A 24,288-nucleotide genomic window follows, 5' to 3' on the forward strand; every position below is an offset into this window, starting at 1 on the left:
TTGCGCCCGCACGCGCCACCGCTTGTCACCTGGCAACTCAGCAAGCGTCGCGTTTGTGTGTACGTTTCCACGGGGAGCAGTCACGCGCACAGGCACGCACCCTATGGTCTGAGCTCCTAGGTTTTAGATACTAGGTGAATTTTATCTGAAGTCACGTCGTGTTATCAGCGGGCACAGACAACGGCTGAAGGGAGAAGCTACACCCTCCATGGTGAGTTTAAAACTACACGAGACATAGGGGACAAGGGGCTAACGGAGGGAACAAGGGACTAACCGAGGGGACAAGGGGCATGAGCAAAGATGGTTGAACTCAGCTGTCAAAATGACATGTCAGCTACTACAAATTTACCTCTAGTTTGTGTCAGTGAACTGGGGCCACGCCGTCTATCTGACAGAAGTTTAGATAGTTCAAATCCTTCATCATTAGGCCTATTTTAAGTTAGGCTGTGTCTAAGATAACATCCTAGTTTTAAGGACAGTTAGTTGAATGTGTGTGACAGCTGAGATACTTAACTACAGTTTTATTTGACCAAGTAATCGCATTCAGAGGTTATGATCAAATTGAACTCTCTCTGTTTCAGAGTCCACGTGTGTTTTCAATATAATTGACCTTGAATAGCTTCCTAATGTCACGGGGCCTGGACACATCTTAATTCCCTTTAAATCCCTCCACAACAGATTGCAGTATGTGAAAGCTGAGTGCGTGCCAGCAGCCTGGCTTCTCGACCTGTCTTACTGTTTATTGTGTCAGGGAGACTGGGATATCAAGCAGGGGCTTGTTCAGAGAAGTAATCTCTACTTTACACTGGGAGTGGGATAAACTGAGAAGCCAAAAATAATGGACGCACATGTAACTACACTATGATTATAATTAGTCACACAGCTAAATCCAGTTTGGGCACTATCTTTGGACGGGAGTTCCCGGCCCCATTCAGTGAAATAAACACTAATCTTATTTTGTTCAGCGGCCCTTGGCTTACCTCTGTATTTCCTTTAACCTCAATATAGTAGGTCAGGAAGGAGACAGGTTTTTGCTCCACACACTTCACTGAAGTTTCATGAAAATAGCTGACAGATGGATTTCTAATCCTTACACCCTAGAGCTCACATTTATGAGGCAATTATTGCTCAGAGTGTGTGTATGCATTTCATTATTTGCTGCCAATAAACCCATTAACCACCGTTCAGCCCAAAAAATACCTGGTTTTCCTTGACATTTAATTAACCACATTATGTCAGGGTATGGATGGTGTTTTTCAGTTAACCAGCACCACCTGTGTTAACTGCCTTACACAAAAGAAACTTTATGTGAGTTGATGAAGAAAGGTACAATTTCTTGCAACTTGTTGGTCACAGCCGCTCTCATAATCAGAAAATGTTCTTTGAATCCACCCTTTTAATGACTGAGTTTATACCTTGAGGATGGTTCAAATAGCCAGATTTGTTTTGTGGAGGAAATTAGAGTACTATGAAACATGGAGCTGCTTGGATATCATGATATATACATTTGTTGGCACCACCAAAATCACAGACTTTCCCTGTGTTTTCTGTTTGAGAAACTGTCTGGGGCAACCCAGCGTGAATCCTCCGTGCAAAAGGATAAAGTAGGCTTAAAGGGTTCCAGAGAGGCGACTCAGTTTACCTTATTATCTCTAAGGTGTTAGACATGAGGCAGATGTGAGAATATTTTGAATTTTGAATTTTGAATTTTATTAACACAAAAGATGTGATTAAAAACAAGTATAAAAGATTAGGGAAAGTGTTGGAGAAAACCTGCCCTCTAGAATGTAAAATCTATTCTATTACAAACAATATTTCTCCCCTAAACATGAGAGTATAACAGACAAAACAAGAAAATATAATAAGCATAAATGAGACAGACACATGCACATAAACATAATCAATACATTGAGTCATTCAGATTTAAATGAGGGTAATGATGGACAGGTTTTAATGAGGTGAGGACTGTTGTTCCAGAGCATATTGTCCAAGTGTTGTGCGGTAATAGGGAAGATAAATATCCTCTGCTTGTCTTGTTGGATAAGCTGTACTTTTAAAACATAGATTTATACAAAAAAAAATATTGGTTTTATAAATGTTAATATTAAACATTGGCAGCAGATTTAATTTCTTGAACAGAGGAGCTGATGATTCCCGACGATTTGCTGCAGTTGCAAACTGGACAAATTTCTTTTGGATTACAAGTAGTAGTGCACGGAAGAAGGATATGTACTGGCCCAAACGATGTGACAGTATGATGCGTAAGTTTTCTAATGATGTCCAGTGACTTCATAGTCTTTTTTTTAGAATTTTTTTCCCCCGTGTTTTCAACAACATAACTACTACTGTAATATATCCAGAGTGGAATACCAAAATACAAACATTTGCATATTGTCCATTTTTATGCCCCGATCCCTCAGAAGCGAAGAAAAAAAATTGTTGTATAGGACTAAAATGGAAGCTAAAATGACAGTACACGTGTACATGGGCAGACACACATTTCAGACATACATAAGCAGACAGCAACATAAGTCTAATTGTGAACATACTCACACACATGCAATCATACAAATAGATTTATACATCAGTTACAGTTGTCTCTAGCCAGTCTACATTGCAATTTGCTCTAAGTAAGAATCAATTATGAACTATCACACAGTTTTAGTGTCTTTGTATGTGTCAGAAATGGTTGCCATGTCCTGTAAAATTTACCTGTAGATCCACCCAGTGTATACCTTATTTTGAAAACCCACTGGACATGTGTGGGAGACTCCTCCTGCTCCCACTTATAAGTGTAAGGCGTCGAGTGATTAACGAGGCAAAGGCATTTGAGTGACTTCATAGTCTTTTTACACACAACTCAGTGTGGTCTTTCCAGGACACTTGTTAACCTACTAATACTTTAGATAAAGTTTGTTTATTCTGAACCATTTTCAGTACATGATTGATAAAATTAGCTTGTGATCGGACAATATTAGTGTCATCAGCAAAGAGGATGGGTAATGCAGTATCACATTTATGCTAAGTCGTGTGTAAAAAAAAACAGTAAAGAGATATTTATTTTTTACCAGAAGAAAATGCAGAATATCAGTATCACACAAGTCTGACAACCGCTGTTAAAAAAGTATTTTGGCAGAATATACTGTGCAGTATAAACAGTGTGATCACTGTGGCCTATGGCGTCAATCAAATCCTCTTGCCAGGCAGGGTGCTTGGGGACGGCGGTGGATGCCGGTAAGCATGATGGTGATGTAACATCCTATTTACATCCCTGTTGGCCTAATCTGCCTAGGGCTGGCTTTGTCATCTCCCTTGTGTGGTCATGTTGGAGCCTCCTACTAGTGAGACGCACACCTAATCCTCCTCACTCAGGGAAAAAACAAGAAGTGGTCCTCGCTTTGCTTTGTCTTAAGATCTCTTAAAAATCCAGTTCTGTGAGCGGGTAAAGCTTCTAACTGCTGTGCACTTTGTAGTTGTAGTTGGTGTGTATCTGCTGCTGCTAATAATAATTTCCTTATTGTCACTGAAGGATCCCAAAGACACAGTGTCGACTTTTGGCTGACCTACATCACCAGCACCCAACCTTTCTAACAACGGATCAGTTACCGCAAGATGAGTTTGGATCTTCAAGAATTGGTGAGCATCCTGACATACTGGCTTTCCTGGGAAAAAGAACGGCTGAACACCTCCGGAGACGAGAGAGACATGTATCAATAAATCTGCACTGTGTTTCGCCAACTTTTGTTATGCAGACGGAAAGTTAACAAGCTGATGAAACCATCCTGAGAGATGATGAATCGCTATACCACCCTGAAGCAGCTGGGTGATGGCACCTATGGGAGTGTGCTGATGGGGAGAAGCAACGAGTCTGGAGAGCTAGTGGCTATCAAGAGGTGAGGATCATTTTTTAAGATTAAAATATTGTTTCTCTTCGTGAGAGCGTGACAATACATTGATATGATATTAATCACCTCTCTGACATTTGCCTACATGCAGTGTTATAAAGCAGATGTACTTCAAGACTGTCATACTTTGCCCTGGGTTAACATTATACTGAGAGGGCCACTGGTTTCCTGCCATGACGGGGGCAAAACAAACCAGCTTACACGCCTTTGTTTCAGCAGCATGGCAGCAGGGTTCAATAATAGATGAGAAACTGGGGAGATGCGTCCACTGGTTGATCATTTGGTTACCATGCAAGACAATACACACGGTGGCGGTGAAAGGGAGTGAAAGTAGAGGGAGTGTGTCAGGTTGCTGACATTGTGGAAGGGCCGGCCGAAACTGGCAGCTGCCCAGAGAGGAGAAAAAGATATGTGCATGTTCTGTAACTGTTACATAATTCCAGTTGGAGGGAGAGGTAGCGTTGAACAGAGAAGAAGAGCTGTCATAAAGGTGTCCTGTACACCAGCAGTTGTGTGGTTTTAATGTACAGAGGAACACGTACTGCGATAAAGCTGATAACTTAATACATCATAATTCAAGTAGAAAGAAAACAATGATGAAGCCTTTACAGTTTAGAATATAATATATATCACTTAACAGTCTTGAATGTACAGTATGCTGGTTTTGTTCTTGAAATGAAATGAGCTGAAATTAGAGACACCTCAAAAAAGATGAATTATTGATGGAGACAGCAGTTTTGTAAGGATAGTGTCTGTACCGCGTGTTGCCTACATTATGTTCCCTGTATTTTGTAGTTAAAATATCTGATCTGTGCTCTAAATTATTGTTTGGTGTTGTCTTTCTTTCACAGAATGAAGAGGAAGTTTTATTCCTGGGAAGAATGTATGAACCTAAGAGAGGTGAAGGTAAGGATGGTGACACTTCAGGCAAGTTATGGGACAGTGGTGGCCATAGCACATTTGGTGCCCTAGGCGAGCCTCCCCCTTTGCCCAATATTTTCATTTTTACTGAAGAGAACTTGAACGCTTCACAATGTAAATCAATGCAACCTCCATGAGCTGTTTGTTGCAGCCACCAGGTGCTTAGAGGTAATGATATCTAGCTCTCCTTGTGCTGATTTCGTGTTCGTTCTCATCACAGATATGTTTGGGATGTATACCAAGCCTATCTGGGTGTTACCTAATCACCTTAAAAGGATGATTTATCCTTAATTAATGTTTTAGTGAGCAGAGTGAGAGTGTAGTTTAGGTTTTACACCACTCATTTATGAAGAAAAAACATCTACAATCACACAGTGTCATGTCCTATTTTACCTAAGGCAGGAGAACATAACAGCCATAATGATGTGCATGTATTTTATTGAAACTGAAAATGGCAAGACCACTCTGGAACTGTGGGGTTAATTATATAAGCATTTATAACCATTACAACCGTCAAACACTGTTCTCACTGCTAATGTATATTATTAAAAAAATCCTCATAACTACTATCTCATACTACCACTAATAATAATAGAGATAATAGAGCAAAGTGGCTGAAGGCTCTAGACTAGGGATGTCACGATTACTTGATTTCACTATTAACCACGATTTTAAACGCCACGGTTAATTAATCATAAAGATTCCTCAACACCGTCACTCTCCAAAGATTATGCCGCGACGCAGAACCATATACAGTAGGTCAGCACAACTTGCACGGAATGAAAACAAAGTTACACTCCCAGTGAAGAAGTATGGATGAAGAAGACTTATTCCTCCCCAAAAAACAGATAAAGTCAGCCGTGTGGGATCATTTTGGCTATCGCAAAATGACCAAGGGGTCATTGTTGACGACGGCTTTCCAGTTTGTAAAACATGCCACAAAAAAGTCGCTGCCAAAGGATCAAACAAGAGCAACATGATACAACACCTGCGGGACAACCACTCGGCTTTACATTCGCAAGTAAAGGCAAATGCACAGTAACTGGGTTAAAATACATCAATCTCAATTTATCTAATGTAACACTGAATTAAAAATTATATGTTAGCGTGTCATTTGCAATTCATGGCATAGTGGTATGATACAAGTTGGGCTTACAGTGCAACGTGACAAGCTAAGGCACGTCTCAAAAACTTTTCTGATGGATAGTTTTGCAGTTTGTGTGCACACAGCGTGAGGTTGTAATGGTTTTGGGTCCGTGTAGCTCTTTGGAGTGAGACGACAGGCAGAAACTCACGTCCACACGAGTGCGGGATTTCACAAATGCTCGTCGTTTATTTTCACATCAACTTAAAAACACTCCAACCTTACCAAGCCCGGTTGTACGGCTACTATATTTTCATACGTGAACAAAATAGTCGTCACACGTACTTATAACGATCACTGTTGTGTTGAGAGATAAAAGAAAAAGCAGGAGCACATGGAAATAAATGAAACTTAAAGATCTATCTATCTATAGGAGTGTTCATGTGATTTTACACATTTATAGTGTGAAATTAATTAATGCATAATAATCGTGATAATCGTAAAACCGTGATATTTCTCTGACAATAATCGTACCAAGAAAATCTATAATCGTGACATCCCTACTCTAGCTCTAGCGGGCTGGCGGGACAGTGAGGTGGACCGAAGAGGAAGACCTGAGAGTGTGGGTGTAAGTGTGGATGTGCAAAAGTTTGGAGAGGTGCTAGGTTGTGGTTGGCCTTAAAGGTGAGGAGTAATTATAACTACTAACTTTTAATTCAGCATTAACTGATATTTAACCAAAAAACAAAACCTCACATTCAAAGCAGTGATAGGAAACCTTGCGTGTACAACCTTAGCATATGTGTTTCCTACATTTGCAGCAAGTTGTCCATGTTTTGCTCTCCTTTAGTTACTGAAATGCCAGCTCAGGCACCTGAATAATCTTATGATTTTTAAATAGTTTCATTTTTGTGGGTCACTGTAGAAAAGGCTGTCAAATTTCAGGCTAAAAAAATGGCATTTAGGGTGTTTTTACTGCTGTGAAATGTTAGGACAGGTCAAATTTGACCTGAATAGTATGTGTGGATTAAGTTTTCATACAATTATATCACTTTACTATAATACAGCCATTATCACCAAGAAAAGAAGACACTTATCAACACTTTTTTTTTTACACTATTTATTTCTGTTTGTTTTTTTTACTTGCTTGTTTTATTGACTAGTTGGCACCTGACCAGCCGTAGCACTGATCAACTTTATATACTAGTTGTACAATGACATTTAAGGCTTTCTATTGTCTTGAAATATTATGATATCCAAACTCTGAGGTGGCATCTCGTCTCACATCACAATATCAATGTGATATCGATATATTGCCCAGCCTGACACTGTGTTTTACTGACCTGTTATTATTTACACAAGTGCCATTATTCTTACTTTGACTTTTGTTTCTTACTTATTTGTCGTACCAGTCACTGAAGAAGCTGAACCATGCGAATGTGGTGAAACTGAAGGAGGTTATCAGAGAGAACGATCACCTCTACTTTGTCTTTGAGTACATGAAGGAGAATCTCTACCAGCTTATGAAGGACAGGTAAGAAGAGAAAATAACACACTGTAAGATGCAAATGTCTGTACAAGGTGTATAACACAGTCTAGTTTGATATCATATGAATATATATGAAGTTTCTAAATGTCAACATCTGTTTGGGAGCACAAGCCTGACATGGCAAAAAAAGGTTTAGACACTTATTAACAATATTAATTGGTATAATTTGTAAGATCTCACAGGATCCGATGGTTTCCAGTGGAATATTTTATGTTATTGTCACCACACCATGTCATGCATTAGACACTGCTCTGTTTGTACATAGCTGCCACCCGGACTAACATCACCTCTGGGGGAAGTGCTGATGTTTTTGCTAGTTTGGAACCCCCAGGTGTACACTGCACTGGCTCACGCCTGTGTTTGTCACCTGTGAAAGGCAAAAACCAGACAAGTCAAGAAAGCCTGTGATGTTTTAATTGGTTAAATGAATATGTTCATGTGTGTTTCAGCATATTTTACCAGTTACAGTGCGTGTGTGTGTACAAGAGCAAACTGAATGCTGTTAAGGTAATGATCCTAATGTTAGCAGGCTCAAGAGTATTCTATCAATTTTATGTTTGCAGAAAAAAACTGTTCCCCGAGTCAGTGATAAGAAACATAAGCTTTCAGATTTTACAAGGCCTGTCATTTATTCACAAACATGGTAGGTGTACTGTGTTCTCTTCATGCCTTGCAAGTGCATGAGCGTGGTCGCTTACTGCAAGATTCACTGAACAGTTACACAGCGTCAAAGTAATCAGAAAACTATAAAGCTATGAAATATGGAATATTTCAACCCTGAATTGTCAAATTGGTGATTAACTGATCTGAATCTTGTAGTTTGTGAACCCTTCATTACGACCTCTAACTCACCGGTCTGCATTTCTATCATTTATGGATGTGTGCAAGTTTTAAAGAATCTCACATAAACTCGTTCATACAAATTTATTGGAGTGTAAATGCAAACAAACACATTCACAGACAGCCTGTGTTTGCCTTATAGTACAATCCTACACTTCCACACATCCAGGACGCATGTGCTCTTCAGGATTTCTCCTTCTTCTAACTGCTTTTCTTTAATTTCTCTTTTACCCCTCTCTCCTTCCTTTGCTGCCTCTTTGCTCCGCTGTTAGAGAGAATAAGATGTTCTCTGAGAATGAAATTAGGAACATCATGTTTCAAGTGATATCTGGGTTGGCTTTTGTACATAAGCATGGTAAGAGGCTTTACTCTATAATTCTTTACCTGTTTAAAGTAGCGTGGCCTGTCTGTAGTTGGTTTGGGTGTACTCTAAAACTTCAGTTAAAAGCCCAGTCCCTTACTAGCCCAATGTGGCTACACATTTTGACAAATCACTGCTTGTCTCAATTAGCCAAGCAGTTTATTTTGTTTTATAGAAGTTCTTTGGACATATAAATCCAGGTCGCTGGCTGCCTCAAACCAGTGTCCATTCCTTGATTACCCTGTTCATATTACCATATTACCATATTCATATTCCTTTAGTATGTAAGGGTCCTCAGATCAAAAGAATTAAAAGGATTTTTCATAAAAATAAAAGTTGTGAGTATTGTTTTAACAAGATAAAGTGGTGTTGTGTCGCTATGCTGGGTGCCGTAACCCTCGAGTGCTGTAACTCACTGTCTGTTGGAGCTATCAAATTCATGATTGATATATCATCTAAAACCTAATTTTTAAACAAGTAATATTCATACTGGTTTAAAGAAACAATTTGATTGTATTTCCTGATCTTTGCTGAGCAACAGTTTTGTATGAAAGGAATGAAAGGCCTGCCCCATATATAGGCCTGTTGATTTTAGTAATTTAAGCAAATAATAGCCTGGGCTACTGGTTGAAGTTTTATGGTATGCTGTAAAAAAAACCCTCAGATAGAACACCTCAAGCTCTACAATGTATGTAAAGTACATGTAGTATACTTGTTTTACTCTGTATGCCTGCTAGATATGTTTATGTTCAGATGCATTTATAGCATTTTAGCTTCTGTTGGGTATACCTGTTTCATCAGCAGAGACATTTGACTTTTATTTCACAAAAAAGAAAAGAAAGAAAGATGAAGTTCAGTAGTCTGCGCACAGTCTAAGGTTTTGCCTGTGTCTTCATGCTTAGAATTTGGATCATGTAAAGTGATCCTTCATATGCAACTACTTTCCATAGCAGAGTATATTTGTCAGAAAATATAATGCCACCTGGATTGCTGTTTTTTGTCTATTTTTTTCAAAAATATAACAAATAATTTTAATATTGTAACTGCTAAATGCACTACCAAAGTTTTTCTTTCGGTACATGTGGCAACTAATGCACAGTGCAGATAAGATAAGGTAACTAAGACAGCTTGGTTACGTTCAGAGAAACAATATGGCCATGGTTAAATAATGAAAAACATTTCATTTTTTTTAATTTATAAGGACAAAGCACATATACACCCATATAGCAGCTCCTCCGTTTTCCTTTTCTTGTGCTATTTGAGTTTTGCATTGCACTGAATGTAAAATACTAATATTGAATAGTTGCATTGATTGTTTGCTTGATATTAACGTCTCTACAGGTTTCTTTCATCGAGACATGAAGCCAGAGAACCTGCTCTGCATGGGCCCAGAACTGGTCAAAATAGCAGATTTTGGACTGGCAAGAGAGATCCGCTCCAAACCTCCCTACACAGACTATGTGTCAACCAGATGGTGAGCGTACTGTCAAGGCATCAGTAGCCATTTGAAACACAGAGGAGAGACAATATGCATCAATTACAGTGTGCGAGGCTCCTTGTGAGCTCCTCATTGTGTTGTGTTTTTCTGTTGTCTGCTGGGTTTATTTGAGTCTGTTCTCTGTCCAGGTACCGAGCTCCAGAGGTCCTGCTCAGGTCGTCTACCTACAGTTCTCCTATTGACCTGTGGGCTGTGGGCTGCATCATGGCTGAACTCTACACTCTCAGACCTCTTTTCCCTGGCAACAGTGAAGTGGACGAGATCTTTAAGATCTGCCAAGTATTAGGCACCGTCAAAAAGGTGAGAAGAGACTGAATGTAGAGAGGTGGTTTAACTGCAAACACCCAGTGTTAAATGGATTGAAATTATATTAACAAAGATATGATTCAGTTTGTTTGGAGAAAATGTGTTCACCATATAGAAACAAACAGTATGTAAGTAGGCCAGGAGCAGCGTTCCTCTCTCTGTGGTGCAAATCAGCTTAAGTGTGCTCCATGCTGAACAGGACATGCACTTCATTTAAAAAGCCCGTCCCAAAGCCATTATTATTCTTATGATTGCTGAGCAGAGTTAGAGCCCATTTTTTTTGGTCTGTGACCTCAGCCACAAGGCAAGGCATTCGGTGACATTGTTTCTGGGTGTATTAGTTGTAAAAGTTTATTAGCCCACAAGACAGAGTCTCATTTTTGTTATTCATGCATATTTTATCATATATTGTACAACTGCATTTGGAAACGCAGGTGTTCAGGTGTTGGATTTCCTCTGCATAATTGTAAATGATCTACGCATAGAGGGAGTACACTGAGTCATGTACCCTCACAATAGTACAATATTGATGACCATCTGATTATCTCTTCTCTTAGTCGGATTGGTCAGAGGGCTACCAGCTAGCGTCTGCTATGAACTTTCGCTTTCCCCAATGTGTGCCGACCCACCTGAAGACCCTCATCCCGAATGCCAGCAATGAGGCTATCGCCCTGATGAAGGACCTGCTGCAGTGGGACCCCAAAAAAAGACCCACTGCTGTACAGGTAGGCAAGACCAAGCCTCAAGGTCGAGTCTAAAGGTCTGTTTATGTCTTGGGAATTTAAGACTTTATTTGCTGTTTCTGTTCGATGTAAATGCCATTTATTGGGAGTGACAGTATTAAGCGCTATGAATCTGCACAGAGGGGACAAAAGCAACATGTGTCTGTGACTGCCTCAAGTGTAACCTGGACTCCAAGGACACACTTTTAGTTTAAACCTATGAAAACGTACCTTCTTCGGAGATGTGATTTTCATTCCAGTGCAACAACACTCACCACTACATGCAGATTATCTGTAGTCCCAATACTGAGACTGCATTAGCATCCTAATCCCAGTCATTTTAAGTAGATCTTAAGCCATACTTCATTCCCTCTGTGTTCTACATGTGTGCTATGCGTCATACATATTATGTATAGCACATGGTCATCACATAGTTAGATATAATTTACACCCCTCTGAGACAGTTGGATTACTCTATGGGCGCTGAGTCGGAAACACCTTTCCAGAGGGAGTGACGGTGCTTTTCCATTCTCTGCTTACGAAGCTCCCAGGTGCAGGATGAATATCTACTCAGAGCCCACTTTAAGGAAGCGCTTCGGAGTCATTTTAAACTTACTCAGCAAAAATGATAATGATTTGAGTTGGATGAATTCTACATTGCGTGTCCGTCATTCTAACATGCTTTCATGTCAAATTATTATAATTGTTTGGTGTATACGTTTATGGACACGTCTTTTGCATTCACGCACACCGTCCTGCAGGTTTGAGTGTGCAAGTTACACAATGCTTTGATTCATGTTGTTTGTATGTACAGGGCTTAAAGTCTGTGACTCTCTTGTTATGGACTACATAAGGTAAAAGAAGTGTTGATTTTGCTGGAAAACAGTGCTTGCAGATTATTCATAATGTATTCCCTTCTCTCCTTGCCTAGGCACTGCGCTACCCGTACTTCCAGGTAGGCCAGATTTTAGGGCCTCGTCCTCAGAGCCAGGATGTCAAGAAAGTCCAGGCCAGGCCACAGGCCCAGAGGCAGGCCTCAGAGTCCAAGGCTGATCCCCAGCAGTCCTCCTCTGAGTCCAAAGCCTCCACATCCTCCTACAAAAACCAAAAGCAGCAACATCATCAGCCTCTTCAGCAGATCCCCCTTCCCCAGTCTGAGAGTAAACCAGGAGGCCTTAGCCATGCAGTGAGTGTCTTAATGCAAACCACAGCTTTATTGTATTTCATGTTAAATAAAGACTTGATAATAAAACATAAGGGAATCCTTTATATTTGCAAATTGGACTTCTCCTCCAAGAAGGAAGACTTGTATGACATGTATTGTCTGCTTCTGCAGAAAGCAGCATCTCTGGGCAGTGAGAACAGCGTTGGTGGCGGTGGGATTGGGGTGCTGAAGAGTGGCCGTCGACGCTGGGGCCAGACGGTGGCCAAGACCTCAGACAGCTGGGAGGAATCTGACCCTTCAGAAACTGCCGCCTCCAACTCCAAGAAACCCAGCCTGGGGAACGCAGAGGAGGAGAGGAGCCCTAAAGAGCACCGCCCACAGTAAGTGCTGTGATGTCCGAACAGAAGTGGATCGGCAATTTGACTAAAACGCATCTTGCATAATTTAAGATGGGAGTAGATCATCTGAGTTGTGAAGCATTTTATCATTGTCATAGGGTTATAAAATTATATGCAATATGTTCTGCCCAATCTGAATGCATTTTTCGACAATATGATAAGACTTAATGTGATGCACTTCTGTTACAAATGAGGTTTGGTCACAGACCTTTAAACGTCTGGTTTCTGTTTTCAGGCCCAAGGAGCAGAAACCTTTATATTCCTTCAGCACTGTCACTAAGCTACCCAACAATGTTAAGATTGGCCAAATGGACTCTAATCTCCCAGGATCTGCCGCACGGCAGCACTATCTAAGCCAGTCACGATACTTGCCAGGTAAGACTGCACGACTGACAGCCAAGTAGGTCATCTTTATCACTGGAATGAGGTCACCACAACATAGTGTTATAAAAGCAATGTTTCCTTTCTCTTTGTGGTTTTGCATCATGTTGCATCCTAAACTCCCCTGGAAATGACTTTTCAGACCTTGTTTATCTGAGTCAGTTGATTTGTTGTCAAGCATGACGGCTTGTAGATCTAATTGCATTTTGAAAAACAGCCGGTGTAATAAATTTCCTGTTTGGAAAGTTTCCCTTGAAAACTCAAATCAGCTGGTCCACAAACACAAATGTCAATAAATATTGGTCATTAAAACAAAGCATCATCCTCATATCAAGAAAAACAAAACAATCAGGCATCATTGCATTCCCCTGGAGTCGGACAGTTTTACGAAAATGCAACACGGTGATTTAAATGTTTGCACTCTTGATTTTTCATCACAAATTTCCTTTTGCTTTAAGGGCTGATCGGCAAGAATCAGTCGTCTTCTGGGGAGAAGGAGTTGAGTGGTATGACGCTGCGGGACCTGTGGGAGAACTCCTCAAACACTATAAATAAACCACTCGCTCCTATTGGAGGAGGATTATCTGTCAGAGCCAACGCAGGTAAGGACTGATGTGTAATATGGAGGTGTTAAGATGGTTTGATGGAGTGCGCAGTAGACGTGGCTCGAGTTTACAGATGCACTAACATGTTAAAGAAATCATATAACAACTGCGTCAACAGCTTGTAGAGCTGAATGACTTGTGTTCCAGGATATTCACGAGTTCTCTATGATTAAAAAAAAAAATACTAAAAAAAGAAATAAGGGCCTTTTAATGCATACCATTTTTGTGCCCTGATTCTTCAGTGAATATTTCACTCTTTCAGTGCTTGTTTTACCCCCTATAACGCGTTTTGTTTGGCAACAAACTCAGACATTAAGCCTAATTATTCACATAAAAGTGAATGACTACACCGTGACTCGTCTCATTTTGCCGTGCAGTGGAAACCTGGCGACTGTCAGTGTCACCTACAGTTACATAATATGACACTGTCCTCTCTGTGCCACAAAGGCTCTAAAGGCTAATGATGCAGCTAATGTCTCCTGATCAGTAGTTATGGAGCCATTGACAAAGCAGCGTTAGGAGTGAGCCTAAGTGTCTGTGGCTTCAGAAAAGGGAGACCTCTATAAATCATTTGTCATGTAGACAGACACACAATATGGGCCCCCGCTGTGCTGCCTTCTTCTGTCTCTTTCTTTCACCTTGTCTCTCCCTCCCTATTGCTTATTCATGAGATTAAGACTGTCGGTGTAAGATCAAGTGTTTCTAAATGGCCCTCAACTGCACCCCCTGCTCATTTGTCCCACCTCCTAACATGCACACACACACCTTTTGATACACCTATTACTCATGAATGCAACTTTTCATTCAAATCAAAGTACCTTTCTTTTTGGTTTTTCTTTCTCTGCAAACTTTAGTTGAGACACAGCTTCATCTTTGCTAACGTATATATGGTATTTGTCTTTCAATTTCCTCACTGATTTCTATTTTTCTTTTCCTTCTTTCTCTCTGAATGCATGCATATCTCCTCCGACTCTACTTTTTGGTGTGAGACTAGAAGAGAATGGCTCTAAATCTGAGGATAGCCCACCAGAGAAAAGTGTTGTTAAAGAAAGAATACTGGAGAAAATTGATCTCTCCAAAGGTATTTACATGCGATGACTTCATGTGAACTGTTTTGCTGTGTTTGCAATGATGTAAGTTGACTTAAGGGTAACTTTGGACCCTATATTCCCATTTTTTTGTGTCTAAGTGACTACTAGAGACGTCAGTTTTTGATATTGGTCCAGTATTGAGTGAGACCGCTGCAGCCGGCAATGGCACAACAGGCTGTAATGTAATGTTAATGGGCAATTTGCGCACCGTTAGTGTTTGATTTTGCCACAAATTATTATTTTAAGTGTCTTACAACACGGGAAGGACCCGACAGAGGTAGACCTTTTCTTTTATAGAGTAAGATACTTATTGTTTAACCAGACACAGCCTAAAATTACTATTACCAAACCCACCAGACTCCATTTAAAAAAACAGTAATTTAATCATCATAAAACACACTTCATTCAAAGTCGCTGAAACAAAATAAAATTCAGGAAAACTGCCTTGGTTCATTTTTTCACTGTTCCAACAATTACCCACTTTGGTTTGGTTTAAATAAACCCTTAATTCAACCAATTAGATGTGTAAATATGCCAACTCTGTACACACTTAAATTACTTTTTATTTAAATGGAGTCTGGGGAGTTTGGCGATCATGATTTTTGGGGCTGATTCTGGTTAAACGAAAAGGATCTTAGTCTAAAACAATAAAGTCTGTCTCTGTGGGGATCTTTTCCATAGTGTTGTCATACTTTAAAATGATAATCTGGGCCTATCAGTGGCAAACACAACATTTTTAGTGGATATAAATTGATGGAACACAAATGCCCCGAGTGGCTAGATTGCAGCTGGTTTCACCGCTGCTAACAGTCTCCATCGACCAATTTCAGAAATAGTTGCCTCCATAAGTCACGGAGACATAAGAGCATGGGAAAATAGGATCCAGGTTGAAAAATATTAAAATGACCCTTCAACTGTAAGTAACTATGCTGATGCTATTTTGTATACAAACATCAATTGTAGTCAGTGTTGGCCGATGCAACCAGCTTCAGGTATTCAGCCAGCGACTTTACATGTAAAAGAACCCAGCTGCTAAAGGCTCTGCAGGAGACAAGGGTACAAATACACAGTTTAACCAGAAAACCAAGAACTCCAGTTGCTAAATAGATGTTAAATTGCACCACAACCACAACATGTTCTTAAGGGAACAATGAGGCTTTTCACTAATTACTCTGATAACCATCTGTGGCTGCTGCTGAAGCAGATCGATGGAGTCGCTGGAGAAGCTGAATGACTCAGTCACTTGGCCTCAGTCATTTGTTTGGGTCTACAGTAGCTGTTGCATATGCAGCAGCCACTTCACACACACTCACACAAGTGATTTGTATCAGTAAAGCCAAGTGTGAGAACATCTATTAGGTGTGTTTACCAAAGTTTTCTTCATTTGTATGCTTTTGTGTTTTAAATGGTGCACGTTATTTTAGCTCTAGTGACGCTGACTAGAAGCAAACGCTGGTCAGGCACCTGGAGGGTGTAACAATAAATACGCACAAAAATAAAGTCATATCTTTCTCTTCTTTTAGGGAACTTTGTCAGCACCAAGTACAACCTGTCTGGTGGTTACATCCCTTCCTTCCAAAAGAAAGAGGTGGGCTCAGTGGGACAGAGGATCCAGCTCGCTCCTTTGGCCGGCCAGCACACAAGTAAGATTTTATTCCATCTAAGTTAAGAGAACAAAGTGATTCCTGGTACTTTTAGGTCAGACAACATCCCCATGTTCCCACTTATCTGGCTCAAAAGCTGCACTCCTCATCAAAGAATAAGTTTGGTATCTTTAATCCTGAACCCTGTTATCCCATGCTTTTTTTAAAAAAAAAAAAAGATTAATGGGAACAACAGCAGCTCTGTTTGTGTCATCAATTTACGTCCACTAAAAGCGCTTGTTTCTACCACTGACAGGTTCGTCTTATCATTTAAATGTCTGACAACATTATGGAAAGGATCCTTACAGAGATGGATCTTTTTGTTTAAGAGAAAGGTCCTTTTCTTTTTTTGTTTTTTAAATAAACAGTAATTCTGGTGTGTATAGAGCCAGCCTGTGTTTACATCTAACTGTGTGAAAAAGGTTTATTTAAACCAAACCAAAGTTGGTGATTGTTGGAACAGTGAAAAGACAAACCAAGATGGTTTTTCTAAATTTTATTTTGTACACATACACTCTTCAAAATATACAGAAACAGTTGTGCAAATTTAAATAATAGCAGAGCCTATATGATATATCAACACAGACATTTTTCCAAATATAAATACATGCTTAAGTGGCTCATACAGATCCTTTCCGTAACGTTAGACGGAAATAGAGTAATAATCTGAGCCTATTTGTCACAAAAACAAGCACTTTAAGTTAACGCAAATTGACGGTTTAAACACACCCCAGATGATTACTTTGCAGCCTGTGTTGCTGCTGCCGGCTGCTGTTTCAGTTTCAGTTTCAAAGTTGCTTTTCCCATCAGTCACTGAGACACAAAAACATGGAAAATTAGGGTCCAGGTTGAAAAATACCACACTTACCCTTTAAGTAAATCCTGTTTATGTAGGTCTGTTCTGTGAGAATAACTGCCATCTTGTATGGTCATCCCTTACTCGACCATTATGCCATGGCTGTCTACTCTTACTTCTTTTCTTATTTTTCTTTTCTTCAATATTTCCATCCATACTCTCACTCACTGGTACTATGTTTCTCCTCTCTCTCTCTTTACTCCTTCAGTCAGTCTTTCTTCTTCTCCTGATAATAAAAAAGAAAAATCGAAATCTGCAAAAGCCAAGACCGTATCCAACTCATCTCTGAGTGAAACTAATGAAGGTATTGCCGTTTTCTAGTTGCTGCTATAAAGGTTTTTTACACTTGCTTGAATTATTTTGTCATATTTTTAGAGCTGTTCCTCTGTATTGTTTCCTTGTCCTTTGCTTTTGCTTACAACATTTGTCTCTTTACTTTTGACGCTTCCAAAACATCATGTTTAACTGCTGTTAATAAAGACAGATACCTTATAGCTACTGTATTAATTGAATAGACGAACTGACTGACTGGCATGTTCCTCCAGATTACGAGGGCTGGAAGAGGAGGGCAGACAGGACTCAGATGAAGGGGAGCAGCTACTCCGCCCTGGGGAAAACCTCTGGGAATCTCCTGACCAGAGCGCCGGCTGTACAGCCTGTCCACGGCAGGGTGGACTGGACATCCAAATATGGTGGAAATCGGTAGTTCAGAAAGAATGTTGCACAGCTTGTTGGACTGTGTTGCCTTGTGGTGCACATCTTTGGCTAAGGAAGGTAACTGCAAGCAGAGTTAGAAACACACTTGAACCTGGAGGAAATTCTGTAAGTTCCCTGAAACAGAAATTTCCAATATGGAGGTAGCTGGTAGCAGACAGAGTAGTCACAGATGTACATCCCACACTCTGAGGAGACATTTTTAATGCCACAGTGGCATGATTTTGTTTCCAGAGATCCTTAGAGATGTAGGATCGAACTGTAAATGTGCACTAGTCTCTGTCTTTCGGAGATAACGGTTGCCATGATGCTGAATCAAGACTGATGTTGTCTGCAAGACAATCCCACTGAACTCCTGTGGGATCCAGTGTGAGCCAATACTACTGTTAGTGTTGGGGTATTCTCAATAGACTTTAAATATAGCATCTAACCTTTCTTTTTTTACTAGTCGTTTTTATTGTCAAGTATTGTTTTACTACAGATGACAAAGCGGTCATTAATGAATGTTTCCTACAATGCTGTTTCCTCTGCTTTTACTCTCATAAAAAAACCTTCAGTGTAATGTCTACAGAAATGATTGCTAATTGTGGGTGCTGTAAGACAACTGCACACCTTTTTGTATTATGCAATGAATTCACTGAACATTTTGTAAACCTTTTTATACAAATAAATATGTGAACGTTCTTAAAGCATTCATTCAAAAAAGGACAAGACAACCATTCCTATATATAAACAAAGTATTATATTTCATGCTCAAATATACACTTCTTTTTTTGTTACAAAATGACATTAACAGTGAATGACAAGTGCTGACAGGCTGCTCCCTAAACAGAAGATTGGGTACACATTAGAATCTTCACTCCATCAGGTACTCTGGGGTTTCTGGAGCAACGCCAAACTGAGCTTCCCCACCATCAGGAGACTGAAACAAGAAAAAAAGGACATATCACATCCCTGTCTCTGACTTTTAGCTTCAGAGCAGGAGTAATCAACAGTAAAGGTCTATTTAATGATCCCATTACAGACACATTTATCAAGAACATTTGCTTCTGTAGAAATAACCATCACACCCTCCTTCTGCCATCCTTACCAGAAATCCTCATTAGCTTCACCTTGATTATGTTCATGCACGTAAAGTCAGTGAAATGGTATTAGATGGATACCTTGCTCCAGCCATCAAGCCAGCTGGCATTAACTTCCTGGATGCGTAGAACCTCTTTCCCATGATGCCTGTCAGAGCTCCTGATGTAGCTGGAAGACACCACGTGGTGGAAAATGTCAGTGGAGGGTGGTTAATCAGGATGGATTCCAACCATAGAGACACATGATTGTCCTTAAACAGAAACTCTTCACCTATCCCCGTGCAGCACATTCACATCATGTGCAGTATATTCTTAGTATACTAACCGAGGGACACCCAAATGTTATTGGGGTCATTGGAGATCTGGTAGGCTCCCAAACCTGCCAGGCCACCGAAGAGCGCACCGGCTGCCAGGGAGGGGACGCTGCCTGAAAGACACAACACAAAGCAGGTCAACACTTGTACCTGACATCCATGAGACTGGAGAGCAGTGGTGTAGTGGATAATATGTGGTATATGGGGTGTACCCTCCTATCAGACAAAAAGGCACAGGAATATATTTGGCTACCCATGTACAGTGGCATGCAAAGGTTTGGGCACCCCTGTTCAAAACTTCATTTACTGTGAATAGTTAAGTAAGTAGAGGATGAGCTTCTTTGGGCTTCTGTTGCAACCAGTGGCACAGCGAACATTCACAGGTAGAGGGAGGAATGGACAGAGATATATTCCAGCTAATTCGGGAAGCAAACATCACAGCATCTGTTAAAAAGCTGAAGATGAAGAGAGGAAGGCTTTTATAACTGGACAATGATCCTGAACAAACACACCTCAAAATCGACAATGGACTACCTCAAGAGGAGAAAGCTGAAGGTTTTGCCATGGCCCTCACTGTCCCCTGACCTAAACATCATTAAAAATAAGTGGGAAGACCTCAAAAGAGCAGCGCATGCAAGATCAAGACCAACACTAACTTGGGCCCTACACTCATACTGCAGCCATAGAAACACAACATACAACATAGCACATAGACACCTCAATATTATATCCATGAAACACAGAAAGCTAAATAAATATATAAATAACAGCATATGCTAAAAAGACCTCTTAATCTCCTACCAGAGGGCAGCAGCTCGTACTCTGTATGCAGAACACGAGGAGTCATTGATGATCTCATTGGACTGTTCAAAAATAGACTGCATGGAAATGTGCTCTTTGACACCTATTATTTCCCACACTGTATGGATCAATCGAAACTACTAAGACTGCCTGATAAAAAATCTTACATCTCAGACAATGTGAGAAATCATGCAACCACTGTTGTAATCTGCTACAGAGACTATCAACATGTGGGTTCCAGGTTAGGGAGTTGCCGATAAAGACACTGAGATATGTGTATCTCCAAAAAGAAGTCAGATGGGTCGCAGTTCAAGACGGCCAAAGAATCTCACAGAGGTAGACGCCTTTTGCAATTAAGAAAATCCTCCAAACAAGAATTTAAACACTCATAGCTGGTAACAAAAATCATTTAGTGGCTGTAATACCTGCCAAAGGGGGCGCTACTAAGCACTGACCATGCAGGAGGCCCAAACTTTTGCTTCAGGCCCCTTTCCTTTTTATTTTTAAAGTGTAAAAGATTGAAATTAAAAAGTAATCTTGCTTAAAATACTGAAGAGATGTGTCACCTTTAACTTGATGCCTTTTGGAAATCAGTCAATCTTCTACTTACTTAACTACTCACAGTGAATTAAATTGTGACCAGGGGTGCCCAAACTTTTGCCTGCCACTGTCCATAGCAGCACACTAACCTCATCAACTACTATTACACCACTGCTGAAGAGCATTGATTGACAGGTGTGTTATGGGAGAGACATATCCTAGTTTTAGAATGCAAAGAACTTCAGAGACACAGTGATGTATAAAATAAAGTTAACAATTACGCAAATACCACATCAAACATCATTATAATCTCAAAACTTTGGTGCTTTTTAAATATTTTAGACACCTGAAAAGTGTTTCCTTCCACCGTTCCCCACATTAAATACAGCACATACCTGCTTTCACATAACCAACGACTCCCCCGGATGCAATGAGGGCTGCGTACCCATATCCTACCCAGTCCACAGACATGTTGGACACCTGCAAGAGTCACAGCGTGTGAGTGGCACAACCACCTCAATGTGAACGGTAACTATTTAATTAAGACGACCTCCTGCTGCCAACCTAATATAACTTACATATGTTAATATATCTAAAGGACTGTCTGGGTGCTGCAGCACGGAGCTGTTAGCGAAAACTAGCTGAGGCAACAGCAGATACAGAAGCATTGTAGTATTAGAGATATTGTTTCCCGCAGTGACACAGCAGCTGTTGTCAGTTTGTGATCAGGGCTCGTTACATTTTGGCTCCACTCAAGGTTATGTGTGTGTCTGGTGTGTGAGATAAGGCTAACTGTTGTACACAGCCTTAGCTCGGCACCAGCAACACAAGCTAGCATCTCTGTTGTTACAGCACACACACAGGGCTAACACCGAAGCTAACTGAGCATATACGTCATTGTTTGTTATAAGGTTAGAGATTTAAACATTTAAGAATGTCAAATATAAAACTGAAAACGCAGATATAGCTACATACAACCTTGCTCTTCAGGTTTGCCCTCTGTTACAATCAACGGCAACTTGTTTTCCACCGAGCACAAATGACTGGTGCACACAATAATGGGAGGGTGTCTGATGGGAAATGTAGGCTGTAGTGCTTGGGAGGCAGGTGCTGCATTCAAAGGAGGCGGAATTTCTACAACAACTACTACTACTACTACTAATTATTATTATTATTATCATTATTATCATCATTATTATTATTAAAGTTGTGTTTTTTCTGGCATAGATTGTTCATAGCCTATTTCCCCAAAATTAAATAGATTTTTTTCCCCCAAACTTTTCATGTCGTTCACCAAAACATGTGTAGTTGATGTAATTTAAAAGCAAAAATAAATACAGAAATAAATGAAATAAAATGACATAAAATAAAACACAACATGTAATAAAATAAAATAAAAATAAAAATACAATATCATAAAATAGAATAAAATACAAATAAAATATGTGCACTATTCTCCAAATGTAAATAAGACAGCAGATTATGTTCCTCATAAACATAACTTTCGCTGCACCACAGCTCCTGAAGAAGCCTGTTTTATGTCGTGCAAAAATAAATCTCACAAAAGTTAACTGTCTTTCTTGTTTATTATTTATTTATTTATTTATTTATCTATTTATTTAACCTTACTCCAGTAGTCGTAACAGCGCTTCAGGTTTTTTTTTTTTACATTTTAGATTTTTACATTTAATAATTCATATTATTAATGATACATTTAATTACGTTTGCAATTTGAAACAATAATGTAAAGTATTGCAGTGTGTGTAGGACTGATGATGTATTAACATGTTTGACATAATCACTCTATTGTTGTAGCATTTAATTTGACACTGCCACCTCCTAAGACTGATTAGGTGCCCTTGAGCCCCATCTGTTTCTTCACTGGTGTGCATTAGACAACACACCATTATTCCAAAGATAATTTGCTTGAAGGAATCTATGAGGACTTTTGTTGTTTGATATGTCATCATAAGAAAATATTATTTCTATATTGTATGAGATTAAGAAACTGTGGGAAGACTTAGCCCCGTTTATAAAGAGTCATCTTTATCTTCTCATCTGCTAACTTCAGATTAATGACCTCACAGTGAAATTAAACTACCAGCACAAAGACCAGTGATGGTCCCAGACACCAGAGTGGGAAATGTCTTTATTTTTATGACCACAAGATGGCGCCACAGGATCAGATTAAACTGTATTTTTAGACATACTCCAACATCCCAAAGCTTTAACTTGTGTGTGTCCCCAAGTATACTTTCTTTACATTCAAAGAAAGACGTCTGCACACAGGCAGGACAAAACACACACTATATCACCTTTCACTGCATCGGAATGTGTGTTTTCAGTACTGGAGCCCTGCTGGGTGATAACCGTGAAAATGGGTCGGTTTAGTCTTGGACGTGTGATTAAAGTTCATGAAGAAGGACAGGTGGATAAAGGTCACAATGAGGGCTCAGTTGTGCTTAATGAATGTCGTGTATGTAAGTTTTTGGTCAAGTGATGAACAAACCTGACATTTGCCTGAGTTTTGACCCGTGGTCATATTTTATATTTCACTCATTTACACATGTTCTTTCTGACCACCTGTTTTTTTTTTTTGTTTTTTTTTTGGGACTGGCATCGGTTTGGCAGTTTGACTTACTGGAATGCTCACCGCGCACACATTCTCATTTGGTTTCAATTACCTGCAATATTGTCTTAAATCCACAGGCGGCGCGTCCTCGCCCTTCTCCGGAAGCAAGGTGGCGCTAGAGCACAATTTATCTTGCTTGGGCAGCAGCGTTTCACACAAAGGGCCTGAAACCTTCTCACTCAACAGACACCAATTTCATGAATCTCACGGAGCTACATGAGGTTTGAGTGCTGGTGACAGGATAGTTACTGTCTTCAGCAGCCAGGCACGTCCAGCTGGAGCGCGTCTGCAGCCAGAATATTACAAATCAAGCTGGGCATCTTGTCTAAGATACATTTTCAACTTCACCATAACTTGGGGGGCATTAGTCCCATCAGCGATCACGTTTTAAAACACAGCTAGGGGAGGACAGCTTCAAGTGAATGTTTCACAACATTTTTTGTCAATGAGACAGACGCGTAAATTACGCACGAAGATCTCGGACAGCTTTTGGACAGCACCACACACACGCACAAGCATAAACACGCAACACAACCACTAATACCAAATCAATACAGCAAATAAAAATGAATAAATACTCCTACTAATATAATAATTACAACAATGTCTTGTAATTTGTCTAAATATGAAAGGCTGCACAAAGTGCCCGAGGTGCAGCCGTTGCCGACGCCTATTAAACACAGCTCGCAGTTTTAGGAAGCTGAACGTTGCCGGAGGCCCGGTGCGATGGTGGAAGTGGTTGAAACCAAGCCCTAGACAAACAGGCTGGATATTCAAAAGGGACCCCGCTCTTGTCTGAGAGTAACCCACTCTCAGACAGCTCTGCTTTAAAACTTACTCCTCCCTGAGTGCGCAGAGCCCCAAACAATATTTCTGATCC

The 24,288-nt window shown here is 40.1% G+C and overlaps 2 protein-coding genes across 8 annotated transcripts; one reads left to right on the forward strand and one right to left on the reverse strand.

Annotated features, from left to right (window-relative positions):
- Nucleotides 1–15: 15 nt before the first annotated feature.
- On the forward strand, nucleotides 16–18,730 carry mak (male germ cell-associated kinase). 5 transcript variants are annotated; one of them, XM_049565349.1, is made up of 17 exons: nucleotides 16–211; nucleotides 3,530–3,636; nucleotides 3,753–3,893; nucleotides 4,757–4,811; nucleotides 7,323–7,444; nucleotides 8,572–8,654; nucleotides 10,002–10,134; nucleotides 10,287–10,458; nucleotides 11,022–11,189; nucleotides 12,118–12,372; nucleotides 12,523–12,731; nucleotides 12,985–13,124; nucleotides 13,589–13,732; nucleotides 14,730–14,816; nucleotides 16,350–16,469; nucleotides 17,534–17,629; nucleotides 17,871–18,730. In XM_049565349.1, the coding sequence occupies exons 3-17, from the start codon at nucleotides 3,790–3,792 to the stop codon at nucleotides 18,029–18,031; spliced, it is 2,049 nt and encodes a 682-aa protein (XP_049421306.1). In that variant the 5' UTR covers nucleotides 16–211; nucleotides 3,530–3,636; nucleotides 3,753–3,789; the 3' UTR covers nucleotides 18,032–18,730. The 5 variants fall into 5 exon arrangements, with proteins under 5 accessions (XP_049421306.1, XP_049421307.1, XP_049421309.1 ...); XM_049565350.1 differs by lacking the exon at nucleotides 14,730–14,816 and having other exon boundaries at nucleotides 17,871–18,728; XM_049565352.1 differs by lacking the exons at nucleotides 8,572–8,654; nucleotides 17,534–17,629 and adding an exon at nucleotides 8,023–8,102 and having other exon boundaries at nucleotides 17,871–18,727.
- Nucleotides 18,731–18,758: 28 nt separating this feature from the next.
- On the reverse strand, nucleotides 18,759–21,838 carry tmem14ca (transmembrane protein 14Ca). 3 transcript variants are annotated; one of them, XM_049565356.1, is made up of 5 exons: nucleotides 21,755–21,838; nucleotides 21,172–21,256; nucleotides 19,447–19,548; nucleotides 19,203–19,290; nucleotides 18,759–18,961 (listed from the first exon to the last, which is right to left on the reverse strand). In XM_049565356.1, exons 2-5 carry the CDS (start codon nucleotides 21,245–21,247, stop codon nucleotides 18,904–18,906), a joined length of 324 nt encoding a protein of 107 aa, XP_049421313.1. In that variant the 5' UTR covers nucleotides 21,248–21,256; nucleotides 21,755–21,838; the 3' UTR covers nucleotides 18,759–18,903. The 3 variants fall into 3 exon arrangements, with proteins under 3 accessions (XP_049421313.1, XP_049421314.1, XP_049421312.1); XM_049565357.1 differs by having other exon boundaries at nucleotides 21,752–21,810; XM_049565355.1 differs by lacking the exon at nucleotides 21,755–21,838 and adding an exon at nucleotides 21,355–21,671.
- Between the last annotated feature and the right edge of the window lie 2,450 nt (nucleotides 21,839–24,288).

The sequence above is a fragment of the Epinephelus fuscoguttatus genome, linkage group LG21, assembly GCF_011397635.1.
Source record: "Epinephelus fuscoguttatus linkage group LG21, E.fuscoguttatus.final_Chr_v1".
Taxonomy (NCBI): Eukaryota; Metazoa; Chordata; class Actinopteri; order Perciformes; family Serranidae; genus Epinephelus; species Epinephelus fuscoguttatus.

Excerpts from the sequence above, each read along its gene's own strand:
- mak (XM_049565349.1), top strand. The coding sequence starts at position 3,790 with ATGATGAATCGCTATACCACCCTGAAGCAGCTGGGTGATGGCACCTAT. Across the intron at positions 7,445-8,571 it reads TACCAGCTTATGAAGGACAG|AGAGAATAAGATGTTCTCTG; the intron begins GTAAGAAGAGAA and ends CTCCGCTGTTAG. Across the intron at positions 14,817-16,349 it reads GAAAATTGATCTCTCCAAAG|GGAACTTTGTCAGCACCAAG; the intron begins GTATTTACATGC and ends CTCTTCTTTTAG.
- tmem14ca (XM_049565355.1), bottom strand. The coding sequence starts at position 21,444 with ATGCTTCTGTATCTGCTGTTGCCTCAGCTAGTTTTCGCTAACAGCTCC. Across the intron at positions 21,257-21,354 it reads CTTTAGATATATTAACATAT|GTGTCCAACATGTCTGTGGA; the intron begins GTAAGTTATATT and ends TGACTCTTGCAG. Across the intron at positions 18,962-19,202 it reads GGCTTGATGGCTGGAGCAAG|TCTCCTGATGGTGGGGAAGC; the intron begins GTATCCATCTAA and ends TTCTTGTTTCAG.